At 41.4% G+C, this 23,298-nt stretch overlaps 1 protein-coding gene across 4 annotated transcripts in view; it reads right to left on the bottom strand.

The window, feature by feature from the left end:
* Positions 1–3,949: 3,949 nt before the first annotated feature.
* LOC102195543 (estrogen-related receptor gamma) overlaps positions 3,950–23,298 on the bottom strand; it is a 34,533-nt gene continuing 15,184 nt past the window's right edge. For 3 of the 4 annotated variants that reach the window (XM_005745609.1, XM_005745606.1, XM_005745607.1), the window contains exons 3-8: positions 23,028–23,185; positions 21,677–21,793; positions 13,258–13,368; positions 12,479–12,661; positions 5,966–6,235; positions 3,950–5,851 (exon numbers count right to left, since the gene is read on the bottom strand). In XM_005745609.1, coding sequence (XP_005745666.1) covers positions 5,607–5,851; positions 5,966–6,235; positions 12,479–12,661; positions 13,258–13,368; positions 21,677–21,793; positions 23,028–23,185 — 1,084 coding nt within the window. In that variant the 3' untranslated portion in view covers positions 3,950–5,606. The remainder of the gene's footprint in view (positions 5,852–5,965; positions 6,236–12,478; positions 12,662–13,257; positions 13,369–21,676; positions 21,794–23,027; positions 23,186–23,298) is intronic. The other variant, XM_005745608.1, reaches the window with a different exon arrangement.

The raw sequence follows: 23,298 nt of genomic DNA, 5'->3' as shown, positions 1-23,298 counted from the left end.
CTTACGTTTGGAGTTTCTCTTTAAATTTTGGGTGGAAAACTCACTTTTTCTTTATTGCTAAATAATAGTGACTAAAATGAAACCCATCTAAAGATAAAGCTGTAATGTGGTAACTTCTGTTTTTATCGTATGCCCTTTACGCCACTAATTCTACTTTGATTACTCAAAAGGAAGCAGCTTTTGTCAGTGACTGATTTAAAGGATAACACACTGTCTGGCTCATAAGGGGCCTTTGGCCAGCATGAGTTTCAGTTACACTGTTTAACTGAATTTTATGCATCATCATGTTATTGCTGGCGCAGATGAAAGACATGTATGTAAGGTTAACTGCTGATTTTAAATGGGCTGTAGGCATGAATGTGTTAGTCCTGCAACAGATTCGCGACCTGTCCAGCCCAACTGCATCCCTGGACCGGATATGTGGAAGAGTATGGGTGAATGGATATACTTATAACCATTTTGGGGGGGAAGCTAAAATATTTTTTTGTAAAGAAAAAACTTTGTAATATGAGCTCCAAATATTTCTGAGAATAACGTGAACTTACTGACCTGTGCAATATCCTGTATGACCACACGATGGCACTAGGCAGCTACTGCTGGCTTTGCCCTTTGCTGAGTGAACCTACCTCACACCCAGTCATAGTTTTTTATTGCACTGCAGTGAGATTTGGAACAGCTGCATATCCCGTCACATGTATGCTCATTATTTAAAAATAATAAAAATAATAATAATAATAATAATGATATTAAAGATCAACTAAACCCTTTGATTTGTGTGCTGGAGAAACTGGTGCACAAAGTCATAAAGTGACCTTCAACTTTTCAGGTGTTCAGCCTGGAGGTGATGGGGTGATTGACAGTAAAGAGCTACAGGAATAACTTTACTAACAGTTTTCCAGAGGATTGCATGAAATCTTTTATTTTCTATTTTCTTCTTCCTCCTCTTAAATTCTACATGGAAAATGGTCCCCTGTTGTATCCTGGATGTATGCATTGATGCAGGTATCAGTGTCATCTGTTTTCCTACCTACTTGTTAAAGTCCTCAGAATGATCTGTACACAGTCTGCCACAACTACCATCTGCTTTCACTTCATCTACTAAAGAAGGGAAATTTCTCACCTGCTCACCTTTAACATGTCTAGATAGATGATGACTATGTGACAGCGCAGGAAGGAAGTCGTCACGGTCCAGTGACCAATCAGTTAGATAAAATCAGTGCGTTAATAATCTTTTCCTTACACTAAGAGCATTTGAAGAAAAACTTGCCACCACTTTTCCCAGTGTGTATCAGGTGTATCATGAAATCTTTGTTTTATGTCAGTTTTACCATTTATCTAGGAAAAAGTTCCAACATCCATTAAAAAAATACAGCTCTTTCAATGACCTTTGGATAATTCTGTCATTTTGTTACGAGGACACGGAAGCTCATTTTGTCTTTAGCTCGTTGTTAAGAAAGTGTGATAATTACTCTCCATGAATATTTTTCTTTCTTAAGGACAATAACGCCTTAAAAACGATGCCTCCCTGCGGCCATTACAGAGCAACTATTAAGAGAAGCCCTTGCAGGGTTAGTTGAGTGTAAGACATTGCCTGTAATCCAGCAATGAGGGACTTGGAATAATTACTCATTATTTACTGCTGTCTTTGTATCCGAAGCCATTGGGCCCCGGTCGTAGACACCGTAGCTCTGTATCAGAGGGACCCTCTGCATTAACTCACAGCTCATTTGATTTATTTTTACAGCGGAGCTCTCTTTCGCCTAATACCCTAATCAGCATTCATACCTTGCTGTGATGATTCGGGACAATGCTTTTTTATTGAGGAAGTGATCTCACCCTTGAGTGCCAGAATCAGCCTTTTTTTACAGCCCATCTCCTTAGAGCCTCATCCATCACCAGCACGTCTTGGCGACACGGCCACTAGACACATACTAACTCATTTAAGAAGAGGGACATACAGGGATATATCACTCAAGATCACTAACTCACTTACTGACGGCTGATGGTGTGAAAAATCTCCAGCTTGTTGCAAATCCCTCTGTGCGCGCTGTGAGTTTTAACCCCAGATAAATGAGGAGATTATTTGGCTTCTGCTGACAGACAGGGAGGGGTAAAGGACAAATGGCTTCACTTGGATTCTGATTTGTCTTTCTCACAATTCATCCATCTTTATTCCTCAGGTTTAGCGTTGCCTCCTCCTCGCTCGTTTCCTCGTCGCCTCTCCTTCTTATCTTGTTACTGGAATTCTGATGTAATATTTGCACTCACTGGACACTTTGTTAGGTACAGCTTCTTGGTATCTGGTTGGACTTTCTCCCTTTCAGTTCCTCGAGGCACAGATTCATCAAGTTACTGGAAACCTGTCAGAGATTTTGGTCATTATTGACATGATAGCAACGCACAGCTGCTGCAGATTTGTCAGCAGCTCCATGATGTGAATTTACCTCTATACCACATCCCAAAGTTGCTCAACTGGATTGAGATTGGGTGACTAATCTTTGTGACATGACTTATCCTCCTGGAAGCAATTCAGTTCAACGAAACAGCACCAAACAACAACACTAAACAACTGTTGCATCAAGGTGCTTTATATTGTAAAGTAAAACCCCCACAATATTACAGAGAAAACCAAGAAAACCCAAACAATCAGATGACCTTCTACGGGTGAGTGCTTTGGTGACAGTGAGAAGGAAAAACTCCCTTTTAAAAGGAAGAAACCTCAGGCAGAACCAAGCTCAGGGACGAGCGGGCAGCCATCTGTTGAGACTGGTTGGGGTGAGGGGAGACAGACAGAGACAAAGACATGCAAAACATTCATCTAAAGATGTGCACGCTGTGGTCATAAAGAATTGGACATGATCAAGAACAATACTCAGGTTAGATGTGGCATTTAAATGATTCTCAAAGGGCCCCAAAGTGTTCCAAGAAAATATTCCCCACAGCATTACACCACCTGAAATTGTGATAAACAGTAGGATAGATCCATGGTGTCCTGTTGTTAACGCCAAATTCTCATTCAACGATCCAAATGTCACAACAGAAACTTAGATTCATCAGATCAGGCAAACATTTTCTGCTATTCTGTGAGCCAGTGTGACTTGGAGCACCTGTTGTAGGCTTCTGCCACTGTAGCCTATTTACTTCATGAATTGAGAGATGCTCTTCTGCCTACTTTGGTTGTAACAGCTGGTTATTTTAGTTACTGCTGCCCTCCTATCAACTCAAAGGAGTCTGGATATTCTTCTCTCACCTCAATAAGACATTTTCTCACAGAGAACTGCCACTCACTGGACATTTTCTCAACCCAAATTCACTTAAATCACCTTTCTTCCACTTCCGGGTGCTGGTTTGAACTTCAGCAGATTGCCTTGCCCAAGTCTGCATGCCTAAATCCATTGACTTGACTAGATATTTGTGTTAACAGGCTGTAGAACATCTGTGTCTAAATAAGTGGCCAGTGAGTGTATATGAATTGTGCAGCTGTGGATTTGGCCATCACACACCTAATAGACATACTTTGCAAGGTGAATATAATAGACTACACTGTAAATCTAGCCCAACCTTATTTTTCCTGCTGTATTAAATGCTAAATAATGGAAAGTGAAACAGTGTTACAAAAAAATAATAATAAGGAGTTTGTTTTGTAAGGATCACAGTATGATGAAGTGAGTCAAATGCCTCTACTTCTATGAGTCTCAACAGGCAGCTGATGACCAGCACTCTCTGGGGCCACTGTTAGACTTCATTACATTATGGCTGTTAATTATAAATCTCCTTCCAACTGGGCTCAGATGGCCTAAATGTGCCATAATGGGCCCAGCTTGAAAATGACAGTCCATTGTCAGACTGCACGGAATAGACCGCACCCACTTACCAGCTCTTAATGAATTTGTTTCAAACCCCTCTTCGCTTTATCGAGGAAGAAGGGGACACACGGATAATATGAGCTTTTGCATTAAGGGGATCATCTTTATTGCCCAAAAAAATCCACCTGAGAATGAAATAGCACAGCACAGCTCATCCAGACAAAGCTTAATTGCATCTTTAGACATTATCTGTTGGCATCATAAGACGTGATGTATATACAGCAAGTCATATACGACATACATTTAAACCGCCATTCTGCTGCTACATCTGTTTTTCTCATCACAAAAAAAGCACATTATAGTGTCACAGTACCTTGAGTTAAATAAAGAGCAAGACTTGGACATTTTAATTCCGTGTACTGAGGTTCCTTCCCGAGTTTAATCCCTTCATTTAACAGGTGCGGAAAACAAAGACAGAAAAACGACTCTTCACACAAAACACGCTAACAGATTAACAGAGCGCCATCACCAATTTCCTCAGACTTTATGGCTAAAAGGAAAAGTAGTGCACAAATTTGATCCTACACAGACTTCTATCATAGAAAAGACATCGAGCGCCTCCCTAATCCAGATTATACAGTATGGCAGCCATTATTTATTTTTATTTTTGTATTTTTTACATAGTTAAAGTTATATCTATGGGTCTACACAGCTCTACGACATTATGATCTTCAAGTACAGACTCCACGTTTAATCACGCTGTCTTTCATTTTTAATGATATGATGTTGGTATCAGTGCTGTAGCAGAGAAGCTGGTAAAAAATTATCTTACAATGATATCATTTAAAAATCTTAAAAACAAAAATCATTATCCACAGCAATTGCTCATTAATGCCACATTTATTAAAAGAAAAATAACAAAAGAGCAGAGCCACTTTCTAAATAAATATCACTTCAGTTGCATCATGATATACTCTTTCCCTGAAATTTTCTCTAAACTCCAGATATCAGTTGTTGTTGTATTAGGTGCTGATCATTTAATTGCTTCACTTTAGTCACTGATGTATGAAAGTAGTAGATATGTATATATATATATATATATATTATAAGATATTTTTGCAATAAACCACAGAGCAGGGATGAAGGTTTATGTGAATGCCTTACAGGCCACATCATATTACTGTGGATATTTGCTGGTATTATTCAATAATATGAGTCTCTACTCTTTGGCAAGACTTACTCTAGTACCTCCTAGGACATGTATACCTTTTCTATACAAAAAGGACAAACAAAACCCAAGTCATAGTAGGTTTTCTAAATGCACTAGAATGCATATTTTACAGGCTTCGAGATGAATAAAGTAATCCACAAGGATTTTCAAGTATCATGTGGTCATTTGAGAAAAGAAGCTCTAAGTTTGGCATGTAACCGTAGATATCTCTAGAAGGCGACTCTTCTGCTTTTAACGCCACCTGTCCATTTGTCTTCATCCTTTGAAGCGGGTCAGCACTCTTAGTTCGGTGTCACAAACGGCAACGACGACAACGGCCTTGTCACTAAGACACAGCTTGCCGGTTTTACAGCTTTCTTTTCCGCTTTAATTTAATATTTCATTGGTGGAAGGAAGGGTGTGGCTTCAAAAAAAACGTTCCTGCCACTTGCAAATTTGAGACTTTACTGTCAAATGCGAACTGATGTGGACAAAAAAACATGGCGTGAAACCCCACGATTACCCGTTATCCTTTACTTCCTCACATGCTAACCCCTGCAGGACGAAGCGAATGGCTGTCTGCGTTCAGGTCAGGCTTTAGCCTCTAGAAGTTCGAGGAAGAGTTTGTGCATAGGCACACGACCGTCCTGCTTGATGCTGCAGAAGTGCTGGATGGCACGAGCAGCTGTCTGACGGAGAAGTGGAAGGGTCATGATCATTTTGCCCGCTCGCCGAGGATCCTCCGGGTGGTGGATGGTCTCGTAGTCCTGCAGGGCTCCGTGAAGGACATCCTGGAGCCTCTGCACTGCCTCTGAGTCCTCAATATGCATCGAGTCTATTAGGAGAGATGAAAGTAAGATCTTAAGCTATGTCAAGAAATTAAAAGGTTTTACTGTAAAAAGAAATGTACAAATTCAGAGGCCAATCTTCATAATAAGAAGCTTCATACCTGAGTTAGCAAGTGCAATAGCTTTGAGTACCACAAACTCCTCCTTCTCTAGCCCCATGGCTTTGTATTTCTTCACCAGCTGCAAGATAGCATTGTTGAGGTCAAGCAGGCCAGCTAGCTTTGACTGCTCCTCATCCATGATGTAATCCTCAGCATACACAAGCTTGTCCTCCAAGGCCAGCGAGCGAAACACCACTCGAAGAATCAAAATCTCCATCCAGCCGCTCTGCAGCAGACTCATCTGGTCCGCCAGAGAGAGCGAGGGGAAGCCTGAAAGGAGAGAGAATAAAGAAAGATTTCCCACATGTCAGCTCACATGTCATGGTTAGTCTTACAAGGCCTGTACAAGACAAGGAACTTTCCTAAGTCTGTGAAAATAACTTCTTTGGATGGAAATAGAGACTTGTGACAGAAAAAACTCAAAAATGAACCTCCTTCATAAACTGAGTGTTGAGCTTGAATGAGGAGGGTATTTAGAATCAGAATCAGAATCAGAATGGGGTTTATTGCCAGATGTTGAGGTTTACAACATTAGGAAATTGCTGCGGTGCTTCAGTGCAAACAATAAGAATTAAAGTGCTATGTAGAAAGAAAGAAAGATATGTGCATGAGATATACCTGAGATATATACATGAGAATATGAATTATGAGTGCTACATAGAAAGATATATACATGAGTGCAGGTGGTGATCAGTGCCAAACATGAAATGATGCAGTGACACAGCGTAGGGTCATGTGTTAGTGGCGGGGACAGTCATGTGGTTATTGTTCATGTGTCCAACAGCAGAGGGGAAGAAACTGTTCTTATGGCGAGAGGTTCTGGTGCGAATGGACCGGAGCCTCCTGCCTGAGGGGAGCAGGTCAAACAGACTGTGTCCAGGGTGAGAAGGGTCAGCTGAGATCCGAGCTGCACGCCGCAGTGTCCTGGAGGTGTACAGGTCCTGCAGAGATGGGAGTCTGCAGCCAATCACCTTCTCAGCAGAGCGCACAACACGCTGCAGTCTCTGTTTGTCCCTGATAGTGGCTCCAGCGTACCACACGGTGATGGAGGAGGTGAGGATGGACTCGATGATTGCAGTGTAGAATTGCATCATCGTCCGTGTTGGCAGGTTGAATTTCTTCAGCTGCCTCAGGAAGTACATCCTCTGCTGGGCTTTCTTGATGACGGAGGTGATGGTGGGCTCCCACTTCAGGTCCTGGGTGATGGTGGTACCCAGGAAGCGGAATGAGTCCACAGAGGTGATGGGGGTGTCAGTCAGGATGATGGGGGGGAGTGGGGCTGTGTGCTTCCTGAAGTCCACAATAATCTCCACTGTCTTCTGGGCATTCAGCACCAGGTTGTTGTGGCTGCACCAGGTCACCAGACGTTCAACCTCCCTCCTGTAGGCAGACTCATCCCCGTCCGAGATGAGCCCAATAACGGTGGTGTCATCTGCGAACTTGATTAGCTTGACAGACTGGTGGGTGGAGGTGCAGCAGTTGGTGTACAGGGAGAAGAGCAGAGGAGAAAGAACACAGCCCTGAGGGGAGCCGGTGCTGATGGTCCGGGAGTCCGAGACATTCTTTCCCAGCCTCACATGCTGCTTCCTGTCCGTCAGGAAGTCGGTGATCCACCGGCAGATGGGATCAGGCACATTCATCTGGGAAAGCTTGCCTCGGAGATGGTCTGGAAGGATGGTGTTGAAGGCAGAGCTGAAGTCCACAAACAGGATCCTGGCGTAGGTTCCTGGGGAGTCCAGGTGCTGCAGGATGAAGTGTAGGGCCATGTTGATGGCGTCGTCTACAGACAGAGAGGATCTAATGGAAGATGCTATTAGGCTGTGCAATGGGAAGTTCAGTCCTGTCTCTCTACCCTCAACCCCAACTGGTCATAGCAGATGGCTGCCCCTCCCCAAGCCTGGTTCTGCTGGAAGTTTCTTCCTAGAAAAGGGATTTTTCCCTCCTAATGTAAGTGCTTCACCATAGGGCGTCATTTGATTGTTGAGGTTTTCTCTTTATTATTCTTGGGTCTTTACCTCACACTATAAAGCGACTCGAAGTGACTGTTGTTGTGATTTGGCGCTATATAAATAAAACTGAAAATTGAGCTGAAGTACAGGATCCAGAATTTTGAAAGTTTAGCCTGATCCATCCTTCCTTTGACCTAGTCCTCAAGTTTTTTGGAAGGGTGGTTATTGGAGTAGTTCACAATTTCCTTTTGTTGCTGACTCAACCTTAAACCACTATTTAAAATTTTGACTTTCCGGATTGTGCAACATGCGACAGATCTCTTAACTCGAACAGATCTTAAATCCCAGCACTAAATACAGAAATTGCAGATCATTGTCTATCCTGAATGTAAAGATCTCGGCCATAACACAATTTCTCACTTTAATGAAACCAGTTTTTATGAAAACGTGACTTGAATCTGATAACACTGACTTGCATCGCTTTGGCTTAGAGGGTAAAGCGGGTCACTGGTTGAAAGTCCAGCTCCACCAGTCCTTGTGTTGAAGAGTGCTTGGGAATAATACTAAACACCAAATTGCTGATGCATCAACAGTGTGAGTGTGTGTCCATATGATAAATTAAGCCTGTATAGATTAAATCGTTTTATGAATGTGTGCATGAAGGTGTAAATGTGGCTTGTATTGTAGAGCTCAAAACACTACATCTATTTAACATAAAGTTCACTGTGTGGTTCTTACTGTCAAAGACAATTCTTTCCTGTGTCCTGTCCTGAGCCTTGACGCACAAAAGGACTTTAATAGGCTACAGTGGGATTAGGCTACTTATGGGAGTTCTTGCAGTGTTTTCAAGTGCGTTCCTATTTCATTAAACTAATTCAATTAATACATAATAAACCACCTGCAATGATAAACACCAAATGCTCTTTCTCACGTCTTTAGAGCTCCATGCCTATTATACATAACTGTACGGCACATGACACATTGTTATATTGTTATTAGACAAAGCTAACGTTTAGCGTTGTCTCTTAGTTATAAAGTCCTTTGCTTGTATACATTCTGGTCTTACTTTCTGTGAAGCTCAGCTTAGCATAAACCTGGTTATCCATGCTTATTAATATAAGCAATGATAGAGAATTTGCATAAAACAAAATGATTTTACACAAGGGAAGGCCACACGGCAAAGGGCATTACAAAGGACACAGGGAGTGAATAGGTGGTGAATCTAATTACTCTCTGTAGGACGTGCCTGCTTTGATTGACAATTACACCCCACAGGAGTATGATTAAACCCACCCACAGCCCCCGCATAAACCTACATTTACACACATACTTGCACACGTTTACTGTAATTAAATGAATGATTTTACAGAGCGAGGGAGCGGAGTGGGAGGTGTTTGTATTTTTGACACCACTGGTGATTGTTATCAGGATCCACTTCTCTTTACAATCAGTACAGGGACGTCAGTGGCACCCATATCCCCCCACTATCACTCCCTGATTGATTGGAAAAGCTGTCTGTGCACAATTTTATTGGCCAATAGGGATCAGTATTCCGGCGCAGGATCATCGATCAGAGAGAAAGACCAGCACGAGTACGTGTTTGAGCCTGCATGATGAAATCGCAAGCAATATATTGATAGATTTTGAGGTAAAGTTAAACCATCAATAAAAAGAAAAGATCATGCATTAAATGGACCAGGCAAACATTTACTGAGGGCAACAAGGAGGAGAAAAGTCTTGCACGTGTTTGGATCATATCAACAACAGCACATGGACAGTCACACTACAGTCACCCTTTAAGCATATTCATTTGACAGCCAACTTGCATCACGGACTCAAAAAGGCCAAAAACAAAGAAGGCAGTTGGTCTTTAGCCAGCTCATCTGCCAGTCCGGCCCTCAGACTTCAGACCACATCACTGTCAATCTGCCTGATAAGAGCAGACAAGGAGGAGGGGGAACAGCCAGGACAGTAGCCACATCACACTCACCTCCCCCTGGGCAAAGAACTCAGATGGCCCGGGCCACTTTGCCCAGGACCCCGATTCTCTCAACAGTGGGGGCCGTGTGTCCTGCCACTCACCCAGAGCTGATGTGACATGGCCATTACGCTGCTAGGAAAGGCCAGTCTTTTTTTAAATACTCGTATTCTGAGTGCATGTGTCTCTTCAATCTACATTTTCTCTTTGTTTCCTGTCAGCTGAGCTTCCTTTATATCTTTTACACCCTCAACCTGTTCCATAAAAGATCCTTTTGTCATGTCTGTTCTTCCCTTTTTTGTGTCTTTTATTTTGAGATGCTTGTCATATCCTCTTTGGCCAATCTCATCTGTAATCTGCTTTTTTCTTTATCACCGCTGTGATTTTGATGCCTCTGACACGGTCTAGAAGGCTGAGCACTAAAGGGGCAAAGTTTTTATATAACAGAGTGGTGTCCAGGTTGGGACTTGAGCAGTAACTTTTATTCACACTTAAAAATATCAGATTATTTGAACAGGTCTCACCTGTTTCCACTCTTTATCACTGAGCTTGGCCAACTGGCTCCAGCTTTAAGTGGAAGTAGCATGGATCAATTTATCTAACGATATGTTATAGCGAGTGAAACGTGTGCTGAATACATAGCAGCAGGTTGGGCCTCAAGAGTCTGAATTCAGTGAAATGCCATTTAAAAAATATAATATAACAATAATAATGGAGCCCATGTATTATGTGATTTAAGATAATATATATATATATCTACATATTAAAGGTTATATGACACTGAAGTAGTTAAAATATTTTCACAGCTTTTTTGTGACATTTCAGAAGTTTGATTAAGATGTGCTTGACATTTTGATTGAATTTTAAAAATCAAAGCCCCCCCACACCCACCCCGCCCCAAGGTACATGTGCACCGCTGCTCCGCTCTCCCAGTAAACCTTCCACTGGCAAAAGGGCCACAAATACACCCATCACTGGGACTCCCATCTGTCTTGACAGTAAAGAGCCAAACAACGGGAGAAACGCAGACAGCAGGGGCCCCGGGAGGTGAGAAGTGGGTGAGGGGAGTGGGTATTATAAGAGAACAATGGAAACGCTGATGACGGACACCAAACACCAACACACACTCAAATGATTGCTTCATGTTCGCTTCGTAGGGGCGAGCATGGAGGCAAATGTAGGTGAGAGAGGGGTTTTTGTTTGTATTGTAAGCATTTTAGAGATGAGGCATCAACAAAAAAAATCCCAGGTGTTTCCCCTGTCGTGTTTTGGGTGTGGACATATATATATATATATGTATATATGTGTATATGTGTATATATACATATATGTAAGAGCAGAATCAAGACCGATGATAAAACTCTGTCTGATGAGCTGGTGTGCATAATGATTCAGTTAACCTGCAGTTTTCAAGAACTTTTTTTCTGTGACTGCGTTTTTCCACTGAATGTTAATTTTCCACCTTCACAAACTCACTATGCTGTATTTGCACATGTCAGGAACCACGACTCAAACTTAAAATAAAGGAAAACAAAATATGTTTTCACTGCAAAGCATGGATTTTTTGGTAAATGTCCAACTAGCAGGCCTTATCCTTTTTGTTAAATGAAATTGAACAGGCTTTTCTTTGAGTCACTACCACTTTCTCTGTTTGATCGCAAATGGAACATCTTTTTTTTTTGTACTGATGATTGAATTTTGAAGACATTAGCTTTAATGGTCTTTTTTTAAATACTATTTTCTGACAAATGAGTTGAATGACTAAATTAAATACAATCAGTAATGAAAATAAAGCCTAAAATGCCATCCCTGTTTTCCACAGTTATTACATTTTCACTTCAGCACCAATCTAAAGCAGTCTCCGTACACTCTGATAACGAAAGTATCCCACTCTTGAAGGCGCTGCAGGATTAGGAGAACTCATTTCACCAGTTTGGAGCATCATGTATCGAAAGGTGGTCCGAAACAACCTCTCAAAGTGTGTAAACTGCTTCTGAATTGTGGTCCTTTTATCATTCCTGGGTCTAAACCTGCAATATCAAAAGCAGATCCAGTCTGCATACCTCTGTGGCACATGATTACAACCATCAACAAAGCTGTATTAATCCCACTAAGCTTTTAGAATGCACTTCCCCTCTGCTTTCTACACGTGCATTCGAAGAAGGAAAAACAAATCTCCGGACATCCTTCCACTGTTCCTGTGTCAGAGGAGAAGCTAAGTGTGCTCCAAGTGCCAGGAGGATTTCCATAATTCAGACTGCACAGGGAGACGCCTGCGGCCCAGGAAATGAATTAAAACTTCCAGGTGGCCGCGGCTCATCTGGCTGATATATTAGGAGCACACTTTGGTCAGCAAGGGCACGGCGCATACACACACATACACGCACACACAGGAGCTTGACGGACAGATAACACGCAGCCAAGCCAACATTACCTCCCTCCTCTGGGCTTCCCGTGAGTGTCTTGGCTGCTACAAGTCAGAACAATCCTTCCACTGATCTGATTAGAGACTTAATGGAGCTAATGTGTGCGGTGTGCTTGTGCGAGGAGAGTGAGTGAGGCAGGGGAGACCAGCCGGAATCATACCTGGGATGTGCTTGGCCCAGCCGATGTTGACCACCAATTCTCTGTCAGCCAGGTCGCACAAAGTGGTCAGAGCCTTGATGTCGCTCTCGGGTACCGTGGGATCTGGCATGGCGAAGATGCCCTCTGGCTCAGCGACCAGCAGCAGAGATACCATCTTGTTCTCCACCACACCACCTACAGAGACTAAAATGAGTTAGAGTTTATTAATATCATAACTTTTGATCAATTGATCTCATTGATATTAGGATTTCCTTTGAAGAGACGACACAAAAGACACACACACTCATGCAAAAGTTTAAAAAAGTGCAAAAAACAAGCATTGCATTGCTAGTGATGCTTGAACGGTCATTATGGTTTTGTATTTTCCTTTTTTTTTTATCTGTGTTGCTGTTAACTAAAATGTTTTTATATATAATTTTAGATTTTAGCTGAGTTTTAGTTTACTAGAATAACCTAAAAAACTTTGCTTTGTCCTTGCTTTTCTGGCTTTACTACTGGAGCACGCTCATGTCAGGAGTGACGTCACTCCCAGCTCCAACATCTGACTTCAGAATGCACTGCTAACCTGATGTTTGAAAATGAGGTAGCTTTAAATAAGCACTTAGAATAAAACATTGAAAATTAATTGTATTATAAAGCAATAACATTTTGTTTGCTTGTGCTTTGACAGACAAAATGACAGAAAATATTAGTGGACTGTTTTGGCTCCCAAACCACAACTTAAACCATAAGAAATGACTCCATTAACACTTATTAGAACATTTTATTTTTACACTTACATGTTTTTTTCTGTGGCAAGGCATTCTGAGGGTGTAGATATGGGCTGTTCTCGGCATCTATTCTTCTCTTGTACTTTTGTCTGCCACCTCGGACCCGGTCCAGACGCACACCTACATAAACACAAACAGAGGACAATGATGTTTAGCATAGCCACAAACCAGTAATCTTGGAAACTTTCCCAAGCCCGGATAAATGAGGAGGATTTTGTCACGAAGGGCATCCGGCGTAAAATGTTGGCCAATTCAAACATGTGGATCATAAAGAATGACAGTCATGTTATAAATATAGATGCCTGTTTGTCCTTTTTTTCATGCTAACATCCACTCATTTACACAAAATAAATTACTGCCATTTCATTTTGAGTGACATTAAATGTGTTTTTGAACAAATCCTTGTTTAAACTAATGTTTTGAAGGTATATAAATGGCACAGGTAGCTGCTAAGTGTTATATTTAGTTTCTTAGCATTGTTTCACCTCGAACAGATGCTTTTGGTAGCTTGCAACAGAATTCTGACTGAATATTTGATCACTCTTCTTGGCACAATTGGTTGGAATCCAGTTGTGTTCAAGTTTTAACTGTCTAGCTCTTACATTTAGGTTATATATTTGGAGGTAGTCTTCCATACACTTGTGGACTGTACCAGTCCCACTGGCAGCAAAACACCCCCAGAGCATTGTGCTGCCACTACCATGCTTGGCAGTAGTAAACATACTACTGCCTGTTATTGTCAAATAGCTCAACCTTTGTCTTTTCTGACCATAAAACTTTTCTCTAGAAGGCATTTGTCAGTGTGGGGAGCTGCAAATTTCAGTGGAGCTCGAAGATGTCAATTTTAGAGGACTGGCCTTTTTTTTGGTTGGCACCGTCTCCGTCCATGGAGATGTAAATCTTGCTTTCCAGTGGCTTGGGAACACTGGTGTTCCAGCAGTTTTCAATCTAAGGCTGGAGACTTGATGGTTCCTGTGTTATTCCTGAACATCATCTCATCTGAGGATGACTGGTTTTCCCATGGACCTTGTACATACATACAGTTGTTTGAACTAACCATCCTGCAATGCAGTTGTGTGCCCACCTAGTGTACCAAAAATACTAGCATTAGCTGATAGCCTAGCACTAGAACCTCTCACGCCAAAATAAAACAAGACAGACTCTATCAGCATCAGTGCTGAAATTTCAGACTTTAAAATGGTAGCTTAGAAACCAGCAGTTGACGTCATGGTGGCTATGTCCATCTTTTTTATACAGTTTATGCTCAAATAGCAAATGAAAGTTTCTCATGATGACTAAAAAAAATAAAGTTTGGGTGTCAGGAAAATGCTTTTTTGTCAAACCCAATAAACCCACAGGAAGTTGGTCAATCACCAAGCAAAATATACTGACATCTCAAGGAGAATAGGCAGGACAAGTCTAATGCTGGCACCGCAGCATGCATCCTGTAACATGACACTCAACAACTTTAGAGCAGCTGGTGACAACTGCTCATCTTAACGAGCACTGTGGCAATAACCTAGTCACCATGACGATAGGGATTTAAGTGTGTGTGTGTGTGTGTGTGTGTGTGTGTGTGTGTGTGTGTGTGTGTGTGTGTGTGTGTGTGTGTGTGTGTGTCCAAATGAGGCAGTTCGACGAGGGGAAGCTGATGGGATTTATACTCATGGAATCGCCATGTGTCTCTACAAAGACGAAGCATGCATCCAGTGAGGTGAACGTGACTCAGGAACTCTTCAGTAGTGGTGTTGGATTGCCCAATCTACACAGTGTAAATAACTGTAGTGCCCCTGAATAGATACATAATGGCATTGGCATCAGTAAGAGACACACCAAGGGTATTTGCTCACTTGACACCTCACAGTAATACCCCACGCCTTTGAGCCTGCAGCCTTCTGTACTTAGTCTTACTTCTGCAGATATTTAAGTACCGCTTACATCTACATTAAGAACATCAAATAAGGTTCTCTTAGTCGGACATGCAAGATGTGTTTTGCGGTTTTATCACTTGCATACCAGTGGTTTGTAAAGCTATTTTACAGGTGTGATTTACTATAACATATAATTCCATAGAATTTATTTATAGAATTTCTACTTTATGAGTTAATGTACCATGAAGAGAGACAAAGGTGAGCTAGAGGAGAGGTTTGTGCATAGCAATCTGCCTGGTAACCTTTACTGTAAGCCAACAGGATATTGACAACTATCAAACTGCATGTGTTTACACTTTTAAAAAAGTGGACATGTCTGACACACAAACACCAAATCAATGTGTACTTATCTCTGCATCATCCTCAAATTATATATTACACAGCGCCTATTATTCAGTCAGCCTGATTGCAGTCAGAGTATTATGTACAAATTGACAAGTGTCTATTTGTACATATTACTTTCAGCAAATATATCAGTAAGGCATTTGTGCGTCGGAGTTTTGCTGTGTGATCTGCTCACTGGTTTGGCACCAGAGTTCAACAATATTTGCATTAAAATCAAAAACCAGTGTAGTGTTCCCAGATGTTTATCTATCTATCTATCTATCTATCTATCTATGTATACGCATTTTAGGGGTGCAACAATACATGTATCGGTATTGAACCGTTTGATACAGTGCTTTCGGTTCGGTACGCATATGCATCGAACAACACAAAATTTTTTATTTATTTTATCAACTTTTCTTCTGACGATGCTGTCTGTGTTGAGAGCTCAGTGGATCTGCGTTTGACTACTCCGCCTAGGCTGCACTGTCGAGCGCAGATCCACTGAGCGCAGCGCAAGCTAGTGAGACAGAAGTTAAGCTTGTTGCAACATGGCAACTGCCTCAACGCTACCCAAAATTGAACCTACCCCACCCTCATTCAGATCTGGCGTTTGGAACTATTTTGGTTTTCATGTGAAGTATGACCCCGATGGACAAAAATAAAACAGTATGTCGGATGTGCCACGCAATGCTCAATTGGTGGGAACTAGTGCGTTAGCGCAGTTAGCTCGTTAACGTGTTGACGCCGTCCAGCCCCGTTAACGGAGATTTGCTGCGTTATGGCGTTAACGTCATTTTAACGAGATTAATGCTGACAGCACTAGTGGGAACACAACGAATATGACTGCACATTTACTCCGACATCATCCTAGTGCAAAGACAAGTGGAAGCAGACAAAAACAACAAGCACGCATGCTACAAACTTTACCTGAGTCATTTAGACAGCCGTTAGCACATGATTCTCCTTATGGGGACCTGATATGTTTAATAGGCCTCTTTTTTTATATTTGTTTACATATTTGGTAATATCCAGCTGTATAATTCAAAAGGGATTTCTTAGTAATTTTTAAGCTAAATGAACAGTTCTTTAGGTGCTACAAAGCAGTTTTCAATATCAACTACTCAAAAGAAGCTGTAATACATAAATGATTTGCATCTCTGTAATATAACTTACATGTGCAACAAAAATAGCATCCAACCATTAACCTAAAGTACAGAACCACGGGGTTATCATACTTTTAGACCGCACATAAAATATGAACACAGCCACTGTAACCTGCTTGAACCCTTGAGCTGAGCCATCAACATCTTACTGTTCAAGATACAAGATTCGAAGTGTTTATTGTCATGTGTCACAAGAGACAAAGGCATTTCTCTGTGCAATGAAATTCTTTCTTTGCTGTCCACCCACAGATTCCGATTAATATATACAATAGAAATAGAACATAAAAATACAAATAGTACAAATAAATAAATGAAGACAGAAAGGGAGACAAAATATGGAGATTTGAAACAGGAATGTGTGAAGACAAATGTGACATGCACGGGAATAAAAGGTAGCTGCTTCCTAAAACAGGGATGGGCAATTCATTTCTCAATGGGCCACATAAGAAACTGGGACTGTTGTGGAGGGCCACACACTGAAACTGGGACTGTTGTGGAGGGCCACACACTAATATTGGTGAAACTGGGACTGTTGTGGAGGGCCACACACTAATATTGGTGAAACTGGGACTGTTGTGGAGAGCCATATGCCAGTATTGGTGAAACTGGGACTGTTGTGGAGAGCCACACACTAATATTGGTGAAACCGGGACGGCTGTGGAGGGCCACATACCAATATTGGTGAAACTGGGACTGTTGTGGCACAACAATATTGTTGTGCAGCCCTCCAAAACAGCCCCAATTTCTCATGTGGCACCTTGGACAAAAAAATTGTTAATGCTTGTCCTAAACTGTATGCCTTATTATCTATTGTACTACAAATGGGAATGTATTTTACAAAATTTTGCAAATTCTTACAAAATTGAAATCATGTTGTATTAGGTAAGCCCTGAAACCTATGATCGGGGCATGAACCTAATGAGTTTAGATCATAAATCAAGTGAAAAGTAAAGTTATATTCCTATACGCTTCTATATATTCTGACTTCCCTTTATAACCAGGGGTCGTGTTCGTCTTCATTTTCATCTTTTATATACAGTCTATGGTCATACTTTTAATATACTGTGCTTCACAAGAGCAAGAAAGAAAACTTAATATCAATATGGATGCAGAACAACAATGACATACAAATAAATTTAGATCACGTGTTCGCTAAGTTTTAAGATTTGTGAAGACTGAGAAGTTAAAGCTGAAGAAGATGAGCAAGGTATTAAAGGAGAGATTGGCTGTGGAAAGTTAATGCCCCCTGACCTGCTGGTGATGTCATAAGGGGCAAGTATGGATTAGCTGGATGAGGATGTGGGTGCCTCCTATGTGTTGTTATTAGATTTAACACCGTTGGCAAACGGGATTAAGTCAAACACTTTTTTGTGGTTTGATTAGTAGAAAAAATGAGCTTTCATGCAGGTATATTTGTTTCCACTCACATGTGAGAGTTACAACACACATCAGAACTGAGTGTAAGTTTTCACAGTGGAATGTGCTGACAACCAGAGGGCCAAGAATAGCTTTCGTGGATAACAAAACAGATATTCACGCACACCTCCTTCCTGTTCCTCTGAACAGCCCATCTCAGTTTGATAAACAGGGAGTAGTCATATTTATTTTTTGCCTCTTACATCAGACCATCTTCCTTTGAAGGGATATGGACTTCCACATGAGACGCTTTTACAGGTTCCTAAAATGCACCCTGCATACATACAGGTGGTTGAGAAACAGAGAAATCCAGCCGCTGATCCAGACTGATCCTTGTTAGCGTGGTTTAGTGTTTAGTATAAACAATCCCAACACTCCTCGGATATTGCGACAAATATACACATGGTGCTACTAACAGCACTGTGGCGTTATCTTTCCTCTGTCCTGATGCTTTTCTCAGAATGCTGATTAATGCTGAATGATTAACACCCCTAAGAAAAGGTAACTCCAGCCGGGAGGAAGTAGAGATTAGACAGTAAGACAAAACAGAAAGGTGGGGGCTAGTCAGGGAATTGTTGCACCATTGGCCATATTTCTTAGAAACATAAACCATTAAACCATAAAAACACAGAATCACATAGTTTCTGCTTTATAACATCTATTTTCAAAATAATTTTCACATTTCCTAAAATACTCATTTTTACTGTTCTGAGTAGCACTAGCAACTGTAGAAATGGGGACTAAACAAAGCTTAATCAAATCCTGCCTGAGGTCTATGTGTCTTTTAGCTGTGTTTTTAATATGGCTCTGACTCTCCCCATTAAACCTCACAGCTCCTCTGTCTCTGGCTTTACTACGGCCTCCCCAGGGAAGAGCGGCATTACGATACACGATGAAGCGCATTACGAGGGCGCTTACAGCCAGAGTTACGAGGGGCAGTTCCCATTTCATGGAGGTCCAGGAGTCCCACAAGGCATCTGGAGGAATTTATGAGGGAGGAGGGAAAGCAAAGAGAAGAGAGGGCTGAGAGGTAGACTGGGATGCTGCTGATGCCCCCACCCCTCCCCCGCCACGCACCCATCCCATTAAAAGCAGCTAATTTAGAAGAAGGGCAGAGACAGTCCTGCTCACAAGAACACAGTGGCATGAGCATAAATATGGCTGCTGACTGACATGTTTAAACACAAACACGTGTAAAGATGCTATTATTCTGTATATCAATAACTTACAAGCACATTTATACACAGCTGCAATGACCAGATGCTGTTGTGTGCTTAGCAACGAAGAGGTGGTATTAAATTATCATTGCACTTTATTGCAACCTGGGTCGCATTTTAGCAATTGTTACCCATTGTTTCTATTGGTTTAGCATTAGACCAAAAAAAGTAGCTGGAGTCATCTGAGAAGTTGACAAATCAAACCAAACCAAAAGAGAGGCTGCCCGAAATTATGATAATCTGTCAGCAGACAGGCCATAATATATGCTCTCTAGGTTTTATATGATGGACATTAAGTCTTGAAATTTGTGAGACAGCGCATGTCACGGGAGAGTAGAAACTTGTCGGGCCACTCCCTTATTCCCAGCAGATGGATCCACATATTTGATTTGGCACAGATTTTTACGCAGGATGCCCTTCCTGATCCAACCCTCCAAGGCGTTTGTGTTTCGTCAAGGCCTCAAACTTGGGACATTTCACTTGTCAGTGAACAACACAATGAGCTATCAAATTCCACCGACAGCATCTCTGACTGCTCATATTCACTGAATTTGGGATCTAATCATTTATTTTGCAGACAGAGAAAGTTAGATCCACTTTTATGGAATCTAATGAGAAATTTCTGTGAAGCCCATCAACCTGCAAACTGCGTTTAACATTCAGAGGAGGATTGCAAATGCAAAGAGGTAACGGTATATCTGTTGCAGCAGCCATAGTTGTGTTATGAGCCTATGTTTTTAAGACATAACTCTTAAGGAAGAAAAAGGTCTTTAATTTTAAAAAGAAAATGGTAAAATCAATATAGAGATGAAATCAAACCAGAACAGTGCTGACCCAGAAGAAACAGAACCTTTACTAAGGAAAAAACAAACGCTAATAGCAATAAAGCAGCATGGTGAGTTTTTTGTTAGACCCTGCATGATGCACAGAGGTTGACATGCCTCTGATGCACAGGATTGGTCCGTTTTCTGGGGATCAGTGAAGATAATGCAATGGGTAACTACATCCCTCTTGTATTCTGCCTGTGACCAAAACATAATAAATGAGAAAATAAAGAGAAAAAGCACAGGTTCAGAAAGGTAGCTGACACTTCCCTCACGTCTTCTACTTTGACCCACATGCCTTTGAAGATTAGAACGCCATCTTTCTAGCTTTCATACGTGGAGATTAAAATGGATGAAGCTATCACAACTGTGTACCCAGCTGAATTAATCCATAGTTTGAAAACACTGAATAAAGGTTTTTGAATTCAATATGGCTCTTGTGAATTACATGGTGTGTGATGCTGACAACAATGCTTAATAATTCTATTTACTCTCTCTTATGCCTTGGATTTCACCCCCCACCCACCCACTCATGCGTTTCATCAGCTCCCCTCTCTCTTCCTTATCTTCTCGTGGACATACGCAGAAGGCAACGAGTGGCCGGTACTGTAGGAGGTCGCTAATGTTTTCCTTTTTGAGTCACTTCTAAATCTGGATAATATGTCACACCGCAGGCACATAGTGACACTAAAGGAGCACCTGACCACACTCACAGAGTACCAGTGGAACATATTTACCACTGTCATCTCATGTTTTTGAGCATGTATGATGAAATTTTGCAGGGTGGACCTTAGCTATAGAAAAAAGGCAGGAACATGAAAGCTCATTGCTAAACTTATTTGATGTATTGTATTGTAGTAGTATTTAATAAGTATAAATACTCTGTAAGGTGACTGGGATCTGTTAGCACAGATCCTATAATTCTGATGTAAGAAGTGGCAGAATGTTATTGATTACTGCAAAACAGCAGGCTCAGTAGGCTTTAATAGGTAACTTATCCCATTCTAGTTTAATCTGCCCTTAAACTCTCTTCTGTTTTACATTTGATGCAGCTCACAGCGCGCTCTGTTATCTTAATAGCTGCTGCAGCACTGCTCACACACCTACACAAGTTGGCACATGTCCATAGGCTATTTCAGAGGAAGACTCATGAAGCAAAGACTGACACAGATGAGCAGTTATTAGCTTTCTCCTCCCTCTCTAAGACACAGCTCTGCATTGTTCAAACTTGTGTTTACCACACATACAAATTACCTACACACACGCACCTCGTAGCCGGAACAGAGGGCTTGAAGTTTAACTGTCAGAAGTTTTAGGTTTCATTTGAGTTTACACAACTACTGTCAAGGGTTTACTAGGTTATTGTTTAGTGGAATGCACTACAAAGTAATTGCAGTCAGACTTGTATTAGGCTTCACTCTCTTTCTCAACTGTCTGAAAGAGGAGATTTGAAATTCTGCCACCGACTGATCGATCTCAGAAAAAAAGGCAGCTCGAGTAAGGTTTTGACAAGGATCGGAAAAGGATTTTTTTTTTAGGATATAGCTGACCTTCTCTCAACATGCCCACTGCCAGACATTTCACAAATCGACAAGCCTGGCAAGATTTCCGTCTTCTCTTGGTGATTTCACATTCATTGGATGCTGGACAGCTGTATTCGATGTTACCTGGAGGATAACAAGTGAGAAGGGGGGAGGGGGGGGACTTAGTAGTTGCTTTGCAAACAATGAAGCAGCAATTCAGTATTACTCATTGTCACTGCTATCTCAATGTTATGTCTGAGAAAATGTTGAGATTACACAGCAAAGCTCACTGGCATCTGTAAAGGATCTAAACTGAGGTACTTTTGAGAAACAGAATTTTTTTTCAAAAGGAAATGTTATAATTTAAACCAAGGCTGAGATACTTAGACTTAGAGCTTTTTATTGTCATTGTGCAGTTTCTTGCACAGCGAAATTGGGTAGATTGGGTAGATACGCTGACTTTAAGGTTGTAGTTCTTTAGACTGTTCCTTATTTGCACCATGTTGGATCTCAGGTTTTCTGTTATGTATTTGTGGTCTTACCCCATAACTGACTGATTACCCTAACAAGTTAATTTCACTATAAAGTTGTGGTAAATTATACCAGAGGGTTAATGTATTTGTGGTCTTGACTTGTAACTGACCCTGATTACCCTGATAAGTGATCCTGATTACCCTATTAAGTAAATTTCACTATAAGGTTGTGGTAAATGTCCACATTTTAAAAAAATACAAAACCATACATGTTCTCCACACTAACTGGCAACCCAAGGTGTATGTTAAGTCTGATGGCTTTCTGCCAGTTGGGGGTGCTTTTAGCTGCCACCCTTGATCAGCGATAGGAAGTATCTGATGAGCCAGATCTGCTTTGTCTGATGCGACAGCCAGTGAAGCTTGCTCTGTGAACTCATCTAGAGTAGCCAACTTCTAGAAGCCTAAACTAAACGCTTCCTGTCAGGCTCCTGAGCTGGGCCAAGAGGGGACAATCCCTTTAAAACACACAAACTGCATGCTGCCGGCTCTCCTTGCTGACTTCCTTCAGGGCTGAAGCGATTGCGCACACATGTCAAGCTTTAAACCTAAACTCAGCGATGTTGACTATACACACAGTGGTCTAAGTATAACTGCATATCAGCTGCTTGCGAGCAGATCTTTATTTAAAGCCTTTCTGCAGTTTTGAAGGCGGAAGCTTGTGAGCTAACTGATCAGGGCTTGTTTTTCCCAAAACAAATGATCAGGGAACATCTACACCTTGTTGCTCCTAAAACAGGTTTATATGATGCAGGAAGGCATTATCAGCCATGCTAATCACAATAAATGCGGTTACTGAAACTGAGCGTGTTTGTGAAGGTGTGTTTTATATACAGTGCCAGTCTCACCCTGGATGGTCCTCTTAAAGAAGGCCTTACAAGCTTCACAAGAGGCCACACCATAGTGGTAGCCAGACGCCACGTCACCACACACTAGACATAGGCGCTTGGCGACAGAGCCCAGCATGAATTCGCACTTGACTTGGCCTTCTTCCTCACCAAACCTCCTGGAGAGAAAAAGGAAGAGTAAAAATAAGGGTAATACATAGATATAGTAATAATATCATTTCACATACAAAATGGAGTAAAACAGATGAAATAAAGGAGAATATGATACATA

The sequence above is a fragment of the Pundamilia nyererei genome, unplaced genomic scaffold (genome assembly GCF_000239375.1).
Source record: "Pundamilia nyererei isolate P.nyererei 1_Seehausen unplaced genomic scaffold, PunNye1.0 scaffold00161, whole genome shotgun sequence".
Taxonomy (NCBI): Eukaryota; Metazoa; Chordata; class Actinopteri; order Cichliformes; family Cichlidae; genus Pundamilia; species Pundamilia nyererei.
This window is presented reverse-complemented; position numbering and strand designations above follow the sequence as displayed.